The sequence below is a fragment of the Dipteris shenzhenensis genome, chromosome 1 (genome assembly GCF_047967505.1).
Source record: "Dipteris shenzhenensis isolate YYH24624 ecotype China chromosome 1, Dip_SZ_1.0, whole genome shotgun sequence".
Lineage (NCBI taxonomy): Eukaryota > Viridiplantae > Streptophyta > Polypodiopsida > Gleicheniales > Dipteridaceae > Dipteris > Dipteris shenzhenensis.
This window is the reverse complement of record NC_141596.1, coordinates 64850487-64870018: the sequence shown is the minus strand read 5'-3', so window position 1 is coordinate 64870018 and position 19532 is coordinate 64850487. Positions and strand designations below refer to the sequence as shown.

At 46.8% G+C, this 19532-nt stretch overlaps 1 protein-coding gene across 2 annotated transcripts; it reads left to right on the top strand.

Moving 5' to 3' along the window:
* The first annotated feature begins 9273 nt into the window (after window positions 1-9273).
* LOC147906210 (transferring glycosyl group transferase) lies at window positions 9274-18129 on the top strand. 2 transcript variants are annotated; one of them, XM_087377125.1, is made up of 3 exons: window positions 9274-9870; window positions 10035-10355; window positions 16684-18129. In XM_087377125.1, the coding sequence occupies exons 1-3, from the start codon at window positions 9834-9836 to the stop codon at window positions 17940-17942; spliced, it is 1617 nt and encodes a 538-aa protein (XP_087233251.1). In that variant the 5' UTR covers window positions 9274-9833; the 3' UTR covers window positions 17943-18129. The 2 variants fall into 2 exon arrangements, with proteins under 2 accessions (XP_087233251.1, XP_087233246.1); XM_087377120.1 differs by having other exon boundaries at window positions 9274-10355.
* Window positions 18130-19532: the final 1403 nt, after the last annotated feature.

The following is a 19532-nucleotide window of genomic DNA, read 5'->3' as shown; positions in this document are numbered from 1 at the left end:
AACGTCCATCAATAAAGCATCCCACAAGGAAATTTGGACCTATTAGCACATCCAACAAGGATCGCAATGCATCCAAATGGCCTGTAAAGCATCCACTACAACCAATGCAAACCACAAATGAGCGCACATGGCTCAGGATGCAACCAGAGTGATTTGCATAGGGTATATCCAAAAAATCACGGTTTTATGGCAATGACCGCTAGTGAAAGTAGAACTTGGGATGTCTCAAAACATGGGTGTCATTGCATAATCGAACTCAGCAAGACAAACTACAAATATCTCTCTTCTGGCACAACTCCAAAATCTCATCCAAGGATAGAGTAAAAGCCAGTCAACCCTTGCATTTACTTGCAAAAATGAAGCTTAGGAAACTCAACCTTAACCAAAATGCCACATGGTAATCAATGAGAAGGTCTTGGAAACTTTGAGAAATTTCCTTCAAAGAGAGGACGAAAAAACACAAAGAATCACAACTCCCTCGATTCTTCACAGAATGGTAAGCAGCTTTGTAGACATATGTTTCAGGTAGCAGCAGGACAAATAGCTCTGCAAGTGGAGGCCCGGATGTTGAGATCCCACTCACACATGAAATGGCAAAATGAAGACGTCAGAGTAGACAGAGATTCACCACAGCTTCAAAAGTTCACGAAACCGGAAGCAACTTCTCAAGTAGAAGTTTTGGACCACTCTGGATTCACTGGGAGTGTCAGAACTACAAATGGTGGCCTAGATATTGAGATCCAACACACAAAATCCTCGCAAGAAATGAATTTCGTCACTTCTTGCAGGAGCTGTAACTTTTCACTAAAAACTTGGATGACAGAGATGTTAAAAGTGAAAATGTAGCTCTCAATCTGATCTACAACTTCCTTAAAGACTTCAAGTAGAATTCTATCTCCAACTTTGGATATTTGCGCCACTACATATGTGTGTCTGAAAAGATTTGCTTATATCCTGTGCCTTCAACTTTGCAACCCAGCAAAACAAATGCATAAGAGGATTTTGCCCCTTTCTCTCCAACTGCTATAGCAGCTCCAAAATCTGCAGCTCCTCCTACTGAACAAGGATCTTTGGGATGCACCACTCTCTCTCTAGGCTAGAGGCTGCACTGGGCTGCTCACGCTACCGCCAGGCTCTACTGCCAAGCTCTAATACCAGTTGTGAGGACACAACGGAAGCTGAGAGGGAGAGAGGGAGATTGAGAGACACAACTTTTGGTGGGTGCAGAACACCCTAATCTTCTATTTCATCCATATATATATGTCTTTGAGTATTGTACATAATCGGGGTTAAGGTACAGTGGCCTTTAACCCCCACAGATTCCCTTGAAATTTGCATTGGCACGTGTGGAACCGAAGGCATTTGTGTGGATGGCAGAGTGCGACCAAGCATACTAGCAGCTGAAGATTTAGCTTTCTAGAGCACTGGTGCTGCTGTCCCCGAATTGGGAGAAGAATTTTCATGTGTTCATGGATGCCTCGGATAGAGCTATTGGGAGCATCTTGATGTAGGAAGATGCGAATAAATGGTATCGCCCAATCTACTACGTGAGCCGATGGCTCTCAATGGCTGAAAAGAATTATTCCATCATGGAGTGGTAAGGACTGGGCATGATCTATTCTATCAAGAAATTTTAGCATTATTTGTTGGGCCGACCGTTTGTCTTCCATGTTGATCATTCTGCATTATTATATTTGGTGAAGCAGCAAAGTCTTACGGGGCGATTGGCACGATGGGTGTTGCTCTTGAAGGAATATGACTTTGATGTCATTCATTGCCCGGGCTCGCAGCATGCGGTTGCGGATTATCTTTCTCGATTGAAGTCTGGGGAACTACCAACGGGAGTGGAGGACAAGTTCCCTGATGCGGAGCTAGCAGCGATTTTTTGGGCAGATCCGATCACGACAGAGGTCGAAGTCATCCCAGAAGGACCATGGTCGTGGTATGATGAGATGCTCTCATTCCTATCTACTGGCATCATGCCCAAGTACATGAATCGGTATCAAAGGAAATGCTTGGCATTGCGGAGCCGATCCTTTGAAGTAGTCCTGGGACAGTTGTACCGCGACGACATCTGACTAAGGCGTTGTTGCAGTGTGTTCCACCTCATGAGCAGGAAGCAGTGTTAATGGAAGCCCATTGTGGGGTTTCGGATGGCCATTTTGTGAGCAAAGTCACCGCAAAGAAAGTTCTGTAGGCAAGGTTATGGTGGCTGACCATACAGAAGGATGCTCAATGGTTTGCAAAAAGTTACAACCTTTGCCAATAGTTGGGATAGCCCATTGATTGAGATCGCCTGACTCTTAATCCCATCTTGCCTCTGGAACCATTTCAAAAATGGGGCCTGGATTTCATGGGTCCATTCAAGCCCGCAGCTGCCCGCACCCGAAATTGCTACACTCTGGTAGCCACTGATTATTGCACCAAATGGGTGGAAGCTTGGGCCTTGCAGGACAACACCTTAAAATTTGTCGCAAGGTGTTTATACCGCGATGTGTTCACTCAATTCGGGTGTCCAATTAAGATTGTCAGCCATAGGGGGACTCATTTTGTCAACAAAGTCATCAAGCAGATGGATGCCTTTTATATGGTGATTCACAAGAAGTCTTCCCCCTATTATCCACAAGCAAATGGACTGGCCAAGTCTACCAATCATACGTTCAAGAGGATCATGTCGATACTACTAGTGAATGAGCACCACATAGATTGGGATGAAAAGTTGCTAGTAGCACTATGGGCGTACCGCACATCATTCAAGGTGGCCACGGGGTTGACTCCTTTTAAATTGGTGTTTGGGCTAGAAGCAATCATGCCAATTGAGCATATTGTTCCAAGTCTGAGGATTGTAGTGGAGGACAGGCTTCTTCCGTAGGACTCTATGGTATTCCGGTTGGATGTTCTAGACCAATTGGATGATTTACGGTTGGAGAGCTATTATCTCACCTTGGAGATTCAAGCTAGGCGCAAGTGGAGGGTGGATTTGGCATCCAAGAAGAAATCTTTTGAGCGCAGGCAATTGGTTCTTCAGTTCAACACTCACCTTGGTAAAATGCTAGGAAAGTTGAAATTGTGATGGTCGAGTCCATTCTGGGTTTTTCATGATTGCGGATCGACATCGGTTTATCTTGCGGATTTGCAAGGGCACGTTCTTCCACATCTAGTTAATGGGTTTCGGCTTCATCCATACCATCATGACGGCAATCTTCAATGCCCATTCCCCATCTCTAATGAGGCACAGATTTCCTGGGTTGAGGTGGAGGCGACCGAGCCATCGCATGAGGACACATGGCAGAAGGGTTTGCGGTATGACGACAGCAGTCTTCTACGAGGTCTTAGCCTAGCCACCATGCAACTCACTGTCGTCCAGGCGGGATATTGGCAATCTCAATTACAACTCTTGAGCCATTGTTTGCATGTACCAATTGCTTGCTACTTGCTCGTCATCGCACTTGTAGTTCTCTTGAGTGCATTCGCCTTCCAGCTCTCATCGGCCTTCACTGTTATCTCGTTTCTTCTCCTTCGCCTCACCATGGGGATGGCTCATGCTCAATTTCTTCCTCTTCTTCCATTGGTGTATATAGGTTCCCAGTCGATTGATGCTCGTCTTCAGTGGCTACAAATTCGTAGTTTCAATAGTATCGATTGGCAGAGGGTGGTTGTTCATCCGTCAGCATCGGCGCTTTGCTAGTAGTTGGTGGTAGGAACCATTGTGGAGTTTTTGGATGAGCATCGGGAGCTGTGACTTTGCAATTGATACATCAACGTCTGTTTTTGCCTATGGATGGAGGGATGATCATGCAACCAACGTGTACACTGGCGGTGATGGAGGCAGAGTTTGGAGCTCCTACTAGGGGCGAATACAAGCTGAGTGGGTGTTTGAATGCTCAGATGAGGGACCTGTATCGCTGGATTCTCGAGTCACTGTTCTTGCAGGCCAAAATGATAGATGTTACTGAAGGGAGGGCGGCGCCATGGGCTCGAATTATGAAGGAGTGGATTCATGCAAAGGCTTTACGGGTGGCAACTCATGTGGATAAGAAGCAGGTCATGAATTCCAAGATTGGGCAGGTCCTGGAGGTTTTGTTTCCCATTCATCTGGAGTCTACTGCACCTCGAAGGTCGACTGCCTTGGTGCTCACTCTCGCACCTGAGGGGCCTGCATAGGATGAAGCTGAGGGATCTTTTGGTGGAGTGGCTATGAAACGACGACGGAAGAAGCCTCACCTTAGCCAGGGGGTGGTTTCTCCCCTTGCACCTTCAACTTTTGTATATACTGGTGGTGTGGGAGGTGTTTCCACTAGTGGGGTGGCGACGACGCAGATTGCTGTGTCTACACCGATGGCATTACTAGTCATGGCAGAGCGGGTGACGGTGACTCCAATGTCTACTGCAGCGTGATCCTAGGTGGTACTCCGGTGGTGGGAGGTTCCCTTACACAGCGGTGGATGGAACAGCTTCAGCAGGGTAATAGCAACGACGACTGCGGTGACTACTACAACATCGGTGGCAATCTCTGATGCGGCGAGGGTGTTGGTGGTAGAAGTGTTAATGGCGATCTCGAAGTCTGCGGGTGTATCACTAGTGTCTTCTACCGGGTTCAATTTTCGATCACAACCTATGCATGTTCAGCTATAGTTTTGTTCGCATTTGCTCACACGGATAGCTTCCCAAAATTGCTACGGGGGGAGAATTTGCTACAGTGACCAGTCTGGAGGCAGAAGTCACCCAGTTGCGCATGGAAAATGAGTCTCTGCGAGGCCAGCAGGAGCGGGTGTGGCAACTGGAGGACCGAATGACAATCCTTGAAGCTAGAGTTCAAGTGGCGGAAGCACATTCCAACAGCTACATGCGGAGTATGTGTCAAGGAGTTGCTACGTCGATGTACTACTGATGCGTTGGCGGAGTATTTGCGAGCTTTTCTAGGGAACATGAGTGTTAACAAGGAGCATATGGGCTCGCTCTTGGAAGCTCTTCAGGGTGATGTGAGGGTGGAATGGGATAGGTAGGTGGCCAGATGGAGTGCGGCTGTTGTTCCGTAGACCTGTCGGGAGGTTCCGCATGAACAACCTAGGACAATGGAGATGTGGGAGCTGGTGCGGGTTCGGGTCAGCAACAGAGTCCACAGGTGCCAACTAGTTCTGGACCAAAAGGGTCTAGCCTTCTTCTGGTGGTGGTGGTGGTGGTATGGATAAGGGAAAAGGAGTGGTTGCAGAGTCAGTACAGTTTGAAGAGGATTGGCAAGCCAAATATGAAGAGCTAGTAGAAGGCATTGTGGAAGCCGTTCTTCGCAACAACAAAAGAATAGATGCGCTGAAGCGGCATAGGCATTCACTTTGTCTATAGTTGGAATTGTGCACCCATTCTTTCAATTTGTCATTGCCTCCTCGTCCTCCTTGGTGGAAAGAGGCAGATAAGTTTTTGGGGAAGTATTTTAATAAGCACACACCTTTTCCAGGGTTACCAGATCCCCCAACCTATGAGCCAATGGTGATTCAAAGACCTGCGATGGCACGGGAACGATGGCAACAGCAATTACCGTCAGGTGCATGGATAGATGAAGTATTACCCATAGAGCAGTGGCCTGATTAGCAGGTAGTGGATAGATCCAAGCCTCACCCATTGAAATGGCTGGTGGATTTGGAGTAGAATCGCAGATTGAAGATGTTCATGCGGAAGCAGCAGTTAGAGACGACTGTAGATACTAGTTTGAGTGGAGCAATGACATAGTTGTCAGCAGAGTTGCCTGAGAGTAGTGATGCGGGACTGAGCAAGAGGGGTGGCATTGTTACACCTGTTCAGTACATTTCTAGCTCGGACGAAGAGTAGAATTATGGCGATGGCTGCGGAAGAGCCTCGCGGAATAAAGTGTCATTGCGCAACAAAGTGCATACGTCACTATAGTGGTTGCTTTTGGACAGGCAACATCGAAGATGTCCGAAATGTGGAGATCCTTTTAGACAGGGAGGAGAAATGAGGGAGAAATTAAAAAAGGACGTTCAGACAGGCATTGCGACTACAGAGAGTGGATGTTTTTTTGATTGTTTTTTAGAATGAGATGCTTGGTAATTCTTGTGCACTGAGTGAAGAGAGAGATTTAAATTACCACACCTGGTTCTTTGCCGAGGCTATGCCTAAAATGATTGTTGCACATACACTTTGCATTGTATAAGGCATCTGACTTCAGTCTGGGGATGTGCATGTGTGGTTCGCACAGTCCACCGTGAGTGCCATGTGTTATTGCATAACCATGCGGGTTAGCAGCAGTGACCTAGAGGGGTGTGCGAGGGTAGGTTAGTCGCAAGGGTTGACGGTTCAGATCTCCAAGCGGTTGTAGTCTTCAACGGTTGTTTCTCTAACCGTCAGACGGTCCTGTACGCATGCTATTACTAGCATTCCGAGATCATTGTGTACACAGATGTTGTGTGAGCTATTGCTCCGGAATACAATGTTCTTCAACATTCTATCTCTTGCATATCTGTATTCTGTTCTCGTGGATGTTACGTGTATCATTTGTCTATTGTTTTTCGTAGTGTCTATGCACATTTATGACGCTACAAAGGGTCAAAATGTCTTAAAATTCAAATACCTCACAACCATCTTTCTCTAGATTTTTGTCACAAAGAAAAGACTCAAAGAGAATCTTACAACAAAAGTCACACAACCCTCTTTCTCTGAATCTCTATCACAAAGGAAAAGCTCACATAGAGACCTTATAACAAAAACTCACACAACACTCTTTCTCTGAATCTTTGCGCACATGGACCCTATACCTTATAATAAACTCAAGAAAACACTCTCAAAACACACAAAGCTTCAAAGGAACATTGTGTTCTCTTCGTAGCTCGCAAATAGTGAGCTTTTTGAAGTACATTAAAGACAGGAACTTGATCTATAAGAACAACTCAATGGAACTGGAAATGCCTCAAGGGGAGGCTTGTGCCTTGACGAATGTAAGGGCTTGTTAGAAGATTTTTAGGGGGGAGAGAGAGAGAGAGAGAGAGAGAGAGAGAGAGAGAGGCCTCGCGAGCCTATGGGATAAAGTTCATCAAGCAAAAAGTAACTCATACAAGCCTCGAAGGGATGAAGCAAAGGGCGCACTAGGGCCCTCGTTGAGAACTAGACTAGGCTAAAAAGCTCAAAGAGCTCAAACAAAACTGAAAACACAAATTGAAGTTGAATGCTGAAACTTAGAACCAAAATCTGGCATTATAGTGGCTCTCCCGTGGGCCTCGAGAATATCTCGGATTTGCGTTTGTTGAGCCATCTCGCGCTGTGCTGAGGAACGTGGTCATCTTGATCTCTAGATCCGATGGGCTATATCAAGAGTGATGCCTCTGAGGAGAGCGGAGATAGGCCTAACCTCTATCATGTGTACCTTGGTCCCTCTCCATATCGGGTGTGGTTCTATGCCTCTCACTTGAAAGAGGGCCAAAGTTGTGTCCCTCCTAGAAGAGGCAGTGGTATCGTCATCCCCGGATCTAAATAGGCTGGGCAGGTGCATAGAAAATGCTCCTTTGTCTCAACCTCACCCAGCATGCATTGCTTGCAAAGCCGTTGCTCCCTGGGTATCCCTGCCACCCTCGTTGCCTCAATCTTGATCTGGTGTGACAAGACCCATATTTGCCCAATGGTGATCCTCAATGCATGTGAGACTCCTGTGTTCTCGAGGTACTGGGGTCTGATGATGAGTCCATCCTCCAATACTCTAAAAAAGTCATCACGATAGAATCGGATCTCCGTGGGGAACTCTTGGGCCCCCCCAAGTCCAAGATGTATGGAGCTGGAAGAGATCTAATCGTATGATATGATTAATCTCATCTCGTGGGATCGACTCAGGTGGCGCATCCATGCTGTATTGAAAGGGAGAAGTCGGTCCATTTGAACACCATGTCTGGTAAACCAAGTGGATATGTGTGCATACAAGACTCTATCAACCCCACTCTCTACTAGTCATCTAGATGACTCTAGTGCCAGCCTCGATAGCTCAGGTGGGGCAGAGCCCAAACTCTGTGAAGGAATGTTACAGTCTAAAAGATGGCATCAGTTTGGAGGGGTGCCATGGCAAACTCTGCCTGTACTATTTGATAAGGAACTGAGGGCTTACTCCGAATCATCCTAGACCCCATAGTCACCTGTAGGTGCTCAAAACTCCTCCACTCCACCACCGGAAGATCACTCCACTAAAAAGATGGCCTCACTAGGGTGTCGAAAAGCCAACTCTTCATCGGTGGGTCTTGAAAGTGTGCCTAGAAGCACTCTCTCTCTAGAAAGGGTAAGGCTCCTCGACCTCGTGTGAGCTGTGTGTGTGTGTGCATGCGCATGTGTGTGTGTGTGTGAGAGAGAGAGAGAGAGAGAGAGAGAGAGAGAGAGCATATACATATTTACAACTTAGGGTTAGGGTTAGCATTTGTCCCTATGCCCTTATGAGCCCCCTCTACAAAGGATAGGGGTTAGGGTTAGGGTTTGTCCCTATGCCCTTATAGTCCTCAATTTACACTATTCTTGACAAAATTTATGAAGGGTTCCCAATGAGATGATGACCATTATGATAAAAAGTAGTGGCAAAAGGTACTGAATCTAAGTTCTCCCCTCAAGAATGAAAGTTATGTTGATAGTTGGTGAACAATATGAAGATGAAGCACACATTGAAATACAGGTGAAACAAACAAGGTATGTTTAATAGCTATGCAAAATGGGATATGGAATGATTGAGTGCAATAGTACTCTTGTTTCAAGTGAAGTGTGCACTAGCCATGTACATGTAGTTAAGCATTTCTACTTTTAGACTATGAACTTTATGATATGGCAAATGTTAAAGTGTATATTGATAGCTAAAATTTACTCACCTCCATAGGGGTGCTTGTCAACTTCCATGTGGCACTTGAAAATGTTTGGGGGTGGCCACTGTGCCTAAAAAGGGCCCCCCATAGCCATTTCCCTACATCGTCAAAGGCTTAGGTTTAATTTGGACCGTTGGATGCAAAAATCTGCATCCTCCACTAGATGTACTTGCCCAACCTGCTCGAAATCGACACATGTAGCTTACCGGGAAAGAAGGGGGCTTTAGTAAAGGTGTTTCTGTTTAAGAAAGGGAAAATGATGTGGATTTTTTGCTATTTTGGTCCCCATTTTTTTCTCCCCCTCTCTCTCTAGCCCCTCTCTCTCTCTCTCTCGCTCTCTCTTCTTCTTCATCTTCTCAGCTGCCAGGGCAGGCCTTTTGAATGTATTCAACTTGTTCTAGTGGAAAAGGACGTGTTTCCACGTGGGGCCTTCATGGGCTGGATTGACCACTGGTGGCACGCACTTGGGTGCGCGCAAAGGGCATAGAAACAGGCCCAATGGAGTCCATGGCTCGCCCCCTAGTGAGCGGGGAAACGAGTTCTCCCAAGGGGCTAGTCATCCATGGATGATGGGAGATGATCACCTAAGCTGCAGAAAGGTAGACGGCGCGATCGGCAGTGGTGTTGTGGAGTTTGTTTGCGAAGATCATCCTCAGCGTGATGGGCAAAGACGAAGAGCAGCATTGTGTTTTGCAAAACGGCAAGTTTGCGCAGTCGACATCTAGCCAGCGATCCTGCAAACAGGAACCGGCGGAGGAGACGCAACCGTAGATAAAGAGGGAGTTTTGAGCGGAGGTTTTACCGATGATACATCAGATAGAATGCTTATGAGCTGTGATCTCTTCTTGCTTCCTTCCATGTCTACTCTTGCATCCCCTCTTTCCAAAATCGGCTACTTGCGCCGGTGGGCTTTCTGGCTCGTTTTTGCTGTTGCGGTGGTTCTCTACCTGTCCTTCCAAGCTGAGGTCCAGGTTTTAGGAAGAGCTCGAAACTATGCCCTTGGAGGACGCTCGATCGAGGCCCCGGAAACGTCCGACGCAGTAAATCTTCCTGCCAATTTTCAGTTCATCATCAAAGTTTTGACCTACAACCGGTTAGATTCTCTTTCGAGATGTCTGGAGTCACTTGCAGCAGCGGATTACGGGGGGGACACCGTGAAACTTCACATACTTATTGATCATTTTCCCATGGAAGGTACGCAACAGCACACGGCGATTGAAGACAAATTGAAAGAAGCTCACGAGCTTTTACTTCACGTCGATGGCTTCATTTGGGCGCACGGACCTAAGGAAATACATTACAGAACGGATAATGCAGGGTTGCAGGCCCAATGGCTAGAAGCATGGTGGCCAGCATCGAACAACGAATTCGCTTTCGTCGTTGAGGACGACATGCGGCTATCTCCACTGTTCTACACGTATTTGAGGCAAATTGTCAAAACTTACTATTATGATCGGTCCAACTATGATTCTACTGTTTATGGTATATCCTTGCAGCGCCCAAGATTTGTGCCGGGTAAGCCTCATTGCGTATTTCCTCAATGATTCTCGTCAATGAGAAAATGCATAAAGCTCCTGTATAATTCTCGTTAATGAGAAAACGCAAAAGCGCCAAGATACTTAGTGGATGAAAAGGCCTAACAGACATGAAACCAAAGAATGAGGCTGGAATTATCTCGCAATACTAACATGAAGATTCTTGCCAGAAAAGGATTTCTCCATAATGGACCACCATAGGGTTCTCCATTTCGAAAACTGGATCAAAAGGAAAGTCATAACTCCTCATCATTTCCTTGTGAGCAATAATCATTAACATTTTCTTCAGCATGTATCTCTTCCCGCCATCCTCATTTATTTCAAAAGAACGTTCATTTGGGATCAATATTATTCTCGTCTTGTGAGGACTGTTCGAAGTTTGACACAGCCGTTATCCTCGCCTTAAACTTCTTCAGATTGCCTATCTTCAAATAATCACATTGTCCCTCTTCTCTATCAACCTACATTATTGGCTGCTTCGAAGGTACATATATATCTGTTTGAGATTGCTGACATCCAAGTTAGTGCAAGAGGATGCCACTAAATGCAGTACAGCATAATTGAAAACTAACCAACAAGATGATGTACTGTTTTGGATCCTATCTGTGTATGTGCCCAAGCATGTATGATGAAATCAGCGCCCAAATCTGAGATAGACAGTGAGGTATGGCAACCAAAACTTCATTGGAAATGTCTACAGATAGAACCAAAGATGAGTACAAAAGGTAACTCGCAACATTTGCCACGTTGACAGTGGGATGCTGCTATACCGGTGTTAGATCTGAGGCCAAAACGCATTGCCAAACCTACTGCTCTCTCCTTCTGCCATGTGCCTCTAAATGAGGTTTTCCATGGCTAAGGGAGGAGCCCCAAAACCTGTCCTCTCAGCTTTTTTTTGGCTACTGATGTTCTCACTCGAGAGCTCTACATCCAAGGCAAGGACCTGCTGGAAGACTTCTTGCTGCTGGTGCCTTTGCTGCACCCTGCTGCTGCCTTTATCTGCCTTCTCTAGTGCATGCGAGTGCACTTGTGAAGGATAGAATTGTTGGAGGTCAACATCTCCTGATGTCACCTTAGAGAGAGAGGGTCTTGATTGCGGGTGTGCCCGCCCAGTGAGTGAGGCTAGGGTCGAGAGTGAGGGCCTCTGTTGTGGGTGTGCCCGCCCCCCGTGAGAGTAGGTTAGTCTGGCTTTCCAGTGCCTCATGTGTCGCCGCGTAGGCCACGGAGGTGTGCAGGGCTGTGTGGGCAGGTATGCCTCAGTTTGCTGCTCTTAGGCGCCTCTTATGGGCCTCTTGTCTGGGCTGTGGAGCAGAGGGTGGGGTTGGCCACCTTGCTGGCCATGAGCTGGGGGGCTTGAGCCCTCCTAATAGGGCAGTAGGCATTGGGTTGGTCCACCTGGCCTTGTCGGCCCCCTAGGTGCCCTTTTATAGGGCTGTGTGCCCAGCCCTATGAGCTGGAGTCAGCCCACATAGGGGCAGTGAGTCAGCCTGCATGCTGCAGCGACTGGAGCAGGGTGAGGTGCTATACTCCTTCTTAGAGCATCTTCTGGAGCTGGAGCAGTTCTTCCTGCAGAGCATCCAGTGGAGCAGTTCAGTCCACCATCTAGTGGAGCCTGGCAGAGGTGCAGAGCCAGCCCACAGCATCACTTGAGCAGCAGGGTAGTGGAGTAGTTCATCCACTCCCTCGTGCTCCCATTCTTCTGGTTGTTGAGCTGTTTGTCTGAGCTCTCGAGCAGCCCATTGTTTCCGAGGTTTTCCCCCAGCTGTAGCGGGATTTTCTCCAGAGATCACTTGCAGTTCTCTCTCCTCTCTCTCCTTCTCAGTGTGTGAGGTGTGCTCTCTCTCTCTCTCTCTCTCTCTCTTCCATTCATTTCCGCTGCACGTCTCACATGGTATCAGAGCCACGGTTGGCTTGAGACCTGAGGGGCAGAGGAGTGTTGAGCGAACACATAGAGAGGAGGATTAGGGTTCTGTTCAGAGGTGTCTTTGAGGAGGAGCGTGTGTGAGAAGTGGACTGTTCAGGTGACCAGTGAGGGTGACTTTGAAGGGTGTTTTCAGATCAAAGAGGAGGTGTTCCCGAGGGATGGAAATGGAGGTGTGAAGGTACATTGGGCTGTCAGCCCCTGCATCCTCGTCTTCAACCTTCTCCTTTCTTCAACCCTCAGGTCCTTCCATCCCATGCACCTTCTCTTTCAGTTCATCGTCCTCTTCACTCTGACATGGCGACTTTGCCCAAGATGGCAGAGAACAAGACTAGAATTCCAGTGTTGCCCACGTTCCCGGTTGACCGGCAGTTAGATGGGCTCAATTACGGCGTTTGGCGGGTGATGATGGAATCTGTGTTACAGTCATATGACATGGCAGATTTCGTCTTGATAGGTGTTGCCCGACCGGATCCCTTGGCAGAGGACCTTGGCATCCTGGCTCAGAAGGAGGCCGAGACTCTGTCCCAGTTGTGAGACCGTGTTAATGCTAGGGTAAGATAATTTAAATTTCTTAACTGTACTCCTCAGGTGATTAATCACGTGAAGGCGAAAAGTATATGGGAGCATTTGGCGTCCATGTATAACCGAACCTCTCCCATGAAGAGAGTCTCACTGGAGGTCCAAATGAGGTTGTTGGATCCCAAGAAGTCTTCATCGATGCGGGACCACATCAAGTTACAGGAACTTCAGCAGGAGATCCTTTAGGCGGGGAAGCAGATATCATCAGAGTACATGGCCATTACTCTTCTATCCCAGTTATACTCTCAGTACAGGGCCTTCTATTCATCCCTGATCACCAGTGGTAGTGGTACTGCTTCATTCAAGCCTCCTTTTGGAACAACAATGGGCCTAACTGTTCTAAGGTAACTGGCTTTGATTGTTCAGCTATGGTGGTCGTCACCAATGCTTTGTGGCTATTGGGAAGCTTACTGACCATGACATGGCCAATTGGTTAATGTCCACCTTATGGCCAGTTGATTCCTAAGGACCTTCACTTTGATGAGGTAGTCATGTGTTGATTGCCCCTGCTCCATCATCATGGTTGACAACTGATTGGAGTGTTATGATCCTCCATGTATTATTGGTCTTATAGAGGTCCTTTAAGTATCCCTGCATCATGCGTCATTTTTGTCGGTTGAATATGGAGATCACCAAATCTGCTGTCGTTCCTATATATCGTGGAGAATACGACATCCTTCAGCTTCCAATCCCTCACCTTATCTAGATCTGCTGGTACTATAACTAATGCATGCCTAAGCCCCATTCCTTCCAGTAACTTCTCAAGGATGGAACTGGTATAATGAATTGTCTCTATTTGGCCCCCACTTTATATAGGGCACAAGACCTCCAAAATGGCTGACTGCCCTTCTTCTTGGCTGACGCAGATCTGGGCCAGCCAACTGGGCCTGTGAAGCCTAGATGGCTGGACCAGATCTGGCTGACCTAGAGCTGCCTACAGGGCCTATAAAAAGCCTCCCTCCAGTGCCTCTTTGCTTACTGGCTGCTGTCCAACCGAATGCAATTGCCCATGTGTGGCCCACCATGGCTGTCCTGCAGAATGATCTGCTCTGGATCATAAATTAATCCACGAAGGAAACCTGTATGCAGTCCACATGGCAGCCAATGCGTGTCCATGTGGCAGCCTGATCATCTTTTATCATTCCCCTAAATAGCACTCCTCTGTGCTCTCCGCATATGGGGCGTTACATGTGGGAAGTTGACCCATATTCTCCAAGAGACGGTACCCTTGTAATGTGAGAAAATGCTTTTCATGTGATCATAGATGAGCAGGTCTTGGTAATGATCCTGACATAAGAAACCACTCTTTCAAATCCCATATCCTGTGTAGACCTAAAACCCAATTCAGCCTTTACTTCAGGAGATTTCTTTCTTCCATCAGCAAAAGCATTTTTGGACTGCTGGATCTGTGCCCTGGTAGAGAACTTTTGCCATTCATTGGGGATGCCAATTGGTCAGTGTTGCAGTCACAAGTTGCTGTGTGTTATGGAGTGGGCATCCATCAGAGGGGTGCATAACAGTTCCAGCAAAGAGGGGTATATACCAGGCAGACAAGGCAGCCAATTGAGCAGTAAAAGAAGGGGCTGGATAAGGGAAAGTTACCCATGTGTAGCCCGGATGGAGTGGGGGCAAATGAAGGTGCAAAGGAAGAGATGTACTGCTGTCTAGGGAAGGCTGTATGCCCCAAAGCATGCTGTTCAGTGTCTTTTAAGGAAGCTGTATGGCTGTGCACATAAGGAAAGGGATGAGGGGATGCGTCTGCAAAAGGGGCTGGTAGCAGGCGGGATGCATCTTACAAATTTAAGGAGTGCTGGCAGTCCACATAAGAAAAGGGGAGGAAGTGTTTTGCAGCCTGCAAACGCCTTGGGGGTTTTGGCTTCCTAAAGGGGCAGATAGCCATGGGTGTATGGCTGAGCTTTGACAGGTAGGGGCCTGTGTTGGGTGATGGGCCCGCTGCCCTCCAATGGGGGTCAGAAGAGGCTTGGGGCTATGTATGCCCCAGAGGTCGACCTTTCAAAATGAGCTTTGGTGAATCTGCAATTTTCATCCCCGCCTTGGAAAGCTCTGTTAGAAAAGAGAGAGTTGCTTATGTACCAACTTCCGCCGTGTGGAAGACTTTCTCTAGGGTTCACACAATGCATACAACAAATCTCACTCCGTCTCTTGTACACACAACTATTACTAAAGTAAATCACAGATACAAACTAGAGCATGCTCATGAAGTGGACTAGCCAAAACATGTAGAATAGATTGCTCAAAATAGACAAACCCTGATACAAGAAATGTAGTGCTCAACCTACCACCATCTGAGCTGCCTAGATGTGGACTGTTGGCACTCCCATATGCTGCCTTCTACGTTGGTTGAGCACCTCCGACCTTGTCAACCTGCACGCCCTAATAGAGATTCAGTGGGGTGCTAAGATGCTGCTTCAACACATCTCCTTGCTGCTTTCCTTCTTGGTGAAGGTCTGCTGCCAAGAGAGTGTACTCTTACATGATTCCCTAGGCCTCTCTTCTCCTCTAATTTGCAGCCCAAGCTGAAGCACTAGTGAGCTGCTTAGAGCCCACACAATGGGGGCTAGGAGCCCTTCAGATCTGGCCGACTAGAGATCCTGCTCCAGCCAACCAGACTTCTGCCTCCAGCTGACCTGACTCCCTGCAGTCTGCCCCACAGCTGACTGTATGGCCGACCATAAAATTCTGTGCAGCAGCTTGTACTAGGCCTCTGCCTGGTGTATCCGGCTGCCCAGTCTGCAGACTGCCAACTGGCAGTCCTTTCTGCAGACCACCTGCAGGCCTGACTGGCCCATTCCAGGGCCTATATAAGCCCTCTATACTGCCCTTGCAGGGCCCGCTGCTTGCCAGCTCTCCAGCAGTCATTGAGGGCCTTGTGCTGCTTCTAGGCAGTACATCCATGCAGGCACATTGACTATTCTTGTTGCCCACATGGTAGCCCGCATGCTGCCCATGTGGCAGTCCTTTATTTATTCTCAGATCTGCCTCTGTGGCAGCCTTCTTCTTTGCCCACATGGCATCCCTCTCAAACCCTTTCGTTATACAGGTCATGCTCCCCCATGTCCTCATTCGGTGCCTCACTGGGGGGTAGGTGACTCCTAATTTCCCATGTCCTCATTTGGGGCACTCGCCAGCAGGGAGGTGACACCCCCTCTCATCAACCCAGTGTGGGTATACCCACTCATCGGTGCAGATGCTCCATCAGCTCCCATGGAGATGCTTTTAGGAACAAGTCAAAGGCATCCTGGATTTTCAGTCTTTGAACATGCAGCTCCTGTTGCTCTCAGTCCAACCTCGAGCAATACGAGTACCTCCATTACATTCATCCAGCTATCCCCCTCATAAGCCAACGACAACCTGGCTCTACCCAAGCATCATGCTCCTGGGGTTTGTTTCAACCCACCATTATTTTGGCACATCCACAACCAAGAAACACATCTAAGTAATGAGATGGCTGTGGCTGCTCCTTTTAGTACCAATTACCAAATGTACTTGGATCACTCTCCAGCAATTTCCAGACACAAGCTCCAAGTGGCTCCTACCTGAGTAACCCACCAGTAACAGTAGATCCTCCTGATTTGACTTGTCATCATCCGTCGTTTTGATGGGCTTACCCTTCGCCTTTTATGTTATCATCACTATGTGATATACTTCAGGATCTGTTCAACTCCTCTATGTTTGATGCCTACTGACCAGCAGCCAACAAGACTTTGAAATTTGGATGCACTTTGTTTTTGAAGAAGACTTTTTTGTAAAAGCATCTCACAATGTTACATTTTGCACTCTGCAGGTAAACATGGCAATCATTTGCAAGTAGACAACAATACACGCCTGTTTTTGTATCAGTTGGTAGGAACGTGGGGACAGCTCTTATTTCCAAGGCCGTGGAAGGAGTTCCGTATTTGGTATGATACACAGAGAAGCAAGAACATTAAACCTCTTTTGGAAGGCATGGTTACAACTGGATGGTACCACAGATCAAGAGAGAGAATATGGACTCCTTGGTTTATCAAGTTTGTGCATTGCAGAGGCTATTTCAATTTGTATACAAATTTTCTCGGTGAACAAGCCTTGAGTGTATCTTATAGAGAAAGAGGTGTTAATACGAAAAGGGAGGCTGGTCCAGATTCTAAGCTAATAGGTGATCATGGTTTGTCAGAAATCAATATATGGGAAATGAAACCGTTAAATAAATTAAAGCGATACAACTACTGTTTTCATGAGGTTTTCCAAGAAAGCCTGATCACCACCTTCAATGACTTGAACAAGGTTTTACCATCGCTTCAGGTTGGTGGAGGAATCATCATTGTCAATACCCTAGGTTTTCCAGAGGTGCTTGCAAGAAACTGGCTGTGCCAGTTTGGTAAATTTGGTATAAAGAACTATGTGTTACTCGTTCAGAATCGTACCCTTGTGGTAGAATTTTTACGGAGAGGGCACACTGTAATGCATCTTAATCTAGAAAAGAATGGGGCACATGTGCATCTGTTTGAGAAGATGGAAAAGGATGACAGTAGGCTTATCGGAGGAGCCCTTTTGATTGTGCAAGCAATCTCATGGGTCTTACAGTCTGGTTACAATGTTTGGCTTACAAAAGTTGATACATTGTGGGCTGCAGATCCGTTTCCGCATGTTAGAAAATCCGATGACGACATGCTGGGATTTGCATCTGGAATAGGGATTTCTACAGAGCTTTTATACAGTCGAAGCTCTGAGGAAACATCGCATCTTTGGAAAGATGTGTGGAATGATTTATTGCAGCAAGCTGACTCCTTCAAGAAATCTAGAATTCCTAAATCTAAACAAGACCTTCTTGAGGTTTCTTTGCGGCGATGCATTCTCAAGAGTAAGGTGAAGCATGAGTTCTTGTCTCGTAGCCTGATCGCAAATATTGGGACTGCTCATAGGAATCAGACGGGTAGTTTACTGTTGCCAGCTCCATTGATTAGTGGCATCAAAATAAATGATTCTTATACAATTGCCTTGAAGGCTTTGGGTTTGTGGATGCTAGATGATGAGCTTTCTTGTACGGGCATCTTTTGCAGGTGATGTCATTTAGCCAATTGTAAGATAGACAATATCATGCTAACTCCACATTTGGACTTCTACTGTTTAGCTGCTAGCAATAGGCTCTCTATTGCTGTGTGGTTAAGATCTTGCTATTCCCTTCTTGATTTAGAAAATATTAGAGAGTAGTTTTACCATTAGGCCGGTTTAATGTGTGCTGATCTGCAATATCAAGGAGGACTTCAAGTATTGCTGATCTAGTGTGTGCTGCTGTGCTTAATTAAAGAAGAACTTTCAGTATCGCTGCCTTATTCATGAGTTTGTGCTGCTGGCAAGTCTTTGAGGCCACCTTATACCTTCTTGTTTACTAGTTCACTTTTTTGTTGCTTTTAAAGATACATTAGTCTCCTAATGTCTTGCATAGTGTGCAAAAACAGGGCTTCATGTACTTGTGGATTGTGAGAAAGTTCTGCTTGTGAAAATTGTGGTGGTCTGTCGCCTTCTAGTTGGACAGTACACAGCAACTTACAAGAAGTGGTAACATGCTGACTCACAGTTTTACCACTGAGTCAATTCTGAAACTGTATCAGGAAGTCCTTTATTAATTCAAAGATGAGTTTGTCGTCTGTTTTGGGGGCAAATCTGAGTTTTTAAAGACGAACTGTTTATGCATGTTTGGTATATATTGTCTGTTGGGGCATGCATCTGTGAAATTAAGGTGTAAGTAATACAAAATGTGTGGTATATATTAGCATCCTGCTAGAGATAACTGCCCCGCCTGTGAGCCCCCATATGAGGAGGACAAAGGGGGAGTAGATCTAGGGATGGTGGGGGTAGGGAACAGAGGATAGATAGGTCCTGGAGGTCTCAGTCTGTGGCTGACTGCAGGCACATGTGGGCTGCACAGAGCAGCATTTCTTTGCGGGGAGAAGGGCTGCTCAAGGCATCCTGACAGGCAAAAGTACATGCCTGGGCAGACCTCAGTTTTTGGCCAGTCCAGTTGGCCTCTTGGTCCGCTGGTAAAGACCCTGTAGTCAGGTCATCCAGACCCTGGGTCAGCCCAAGACTGTCAAGCAACATGGAAGCCATTCCTGACGGAGGCCATGCTGAGCCATTGGAGCTAGTTTACCCAGATCTTTATGGGCCCATGCCTAGGAGATCTTTCTCAGGGTTAGTATACTTCCTTACTTTCATTGATGACTTCATTAGAGTCACATGGATATATTATTTGTCCATAAAGTCTCAGGCCTTTGACAAATTCAAAGAATGGGAAGTGGAGGTGGAACATAAGACAGGGAAGAAACTGAAGACATTTAGAATGGATAGAGGGAGAGAATTCAATTCAACAGGATTTGACAATTATTGCAAGAAGAAAGGAATCAAGTGCCGATCGACAGCTGCAAGTAAAAGGCACTCTCCAGTTTTCGTTTCTAATGCTAGGTTGCATGGCCACAAAGATACTGTGACCAAGCTCGATCCAAGGAACAAGAAGTGCTTCTTCATTGCTATAGTGAGGAGTCTAAAGTCTAACGTTTGTACAACAAGGAGTCGCAAGTGGTGGTGGTTAGTAGGGATGTGGCCTTCTAATGTTTGTTGTACAAGGAGTCGCAAGCGGTGGTGGTTAGTAGGGAT

Excerpts from the sequence above, each read along its gene's own strand:
- LOC147906210 (XM_087377120.1), top strand. The coding sequence starts at position 9,662 with ATGCTTATGAGCTGTGATCTCTTCTTGCTTCCTTCCATGTCTACTCTT. Across the intron at positions 10,356-16,683 it reads GCGCCCAAGATTTGTGCCGG|GTAAACATGGCAATCATTTG; the intron begins GTAAGCCTCATT and ends TGCACTCTGCAG.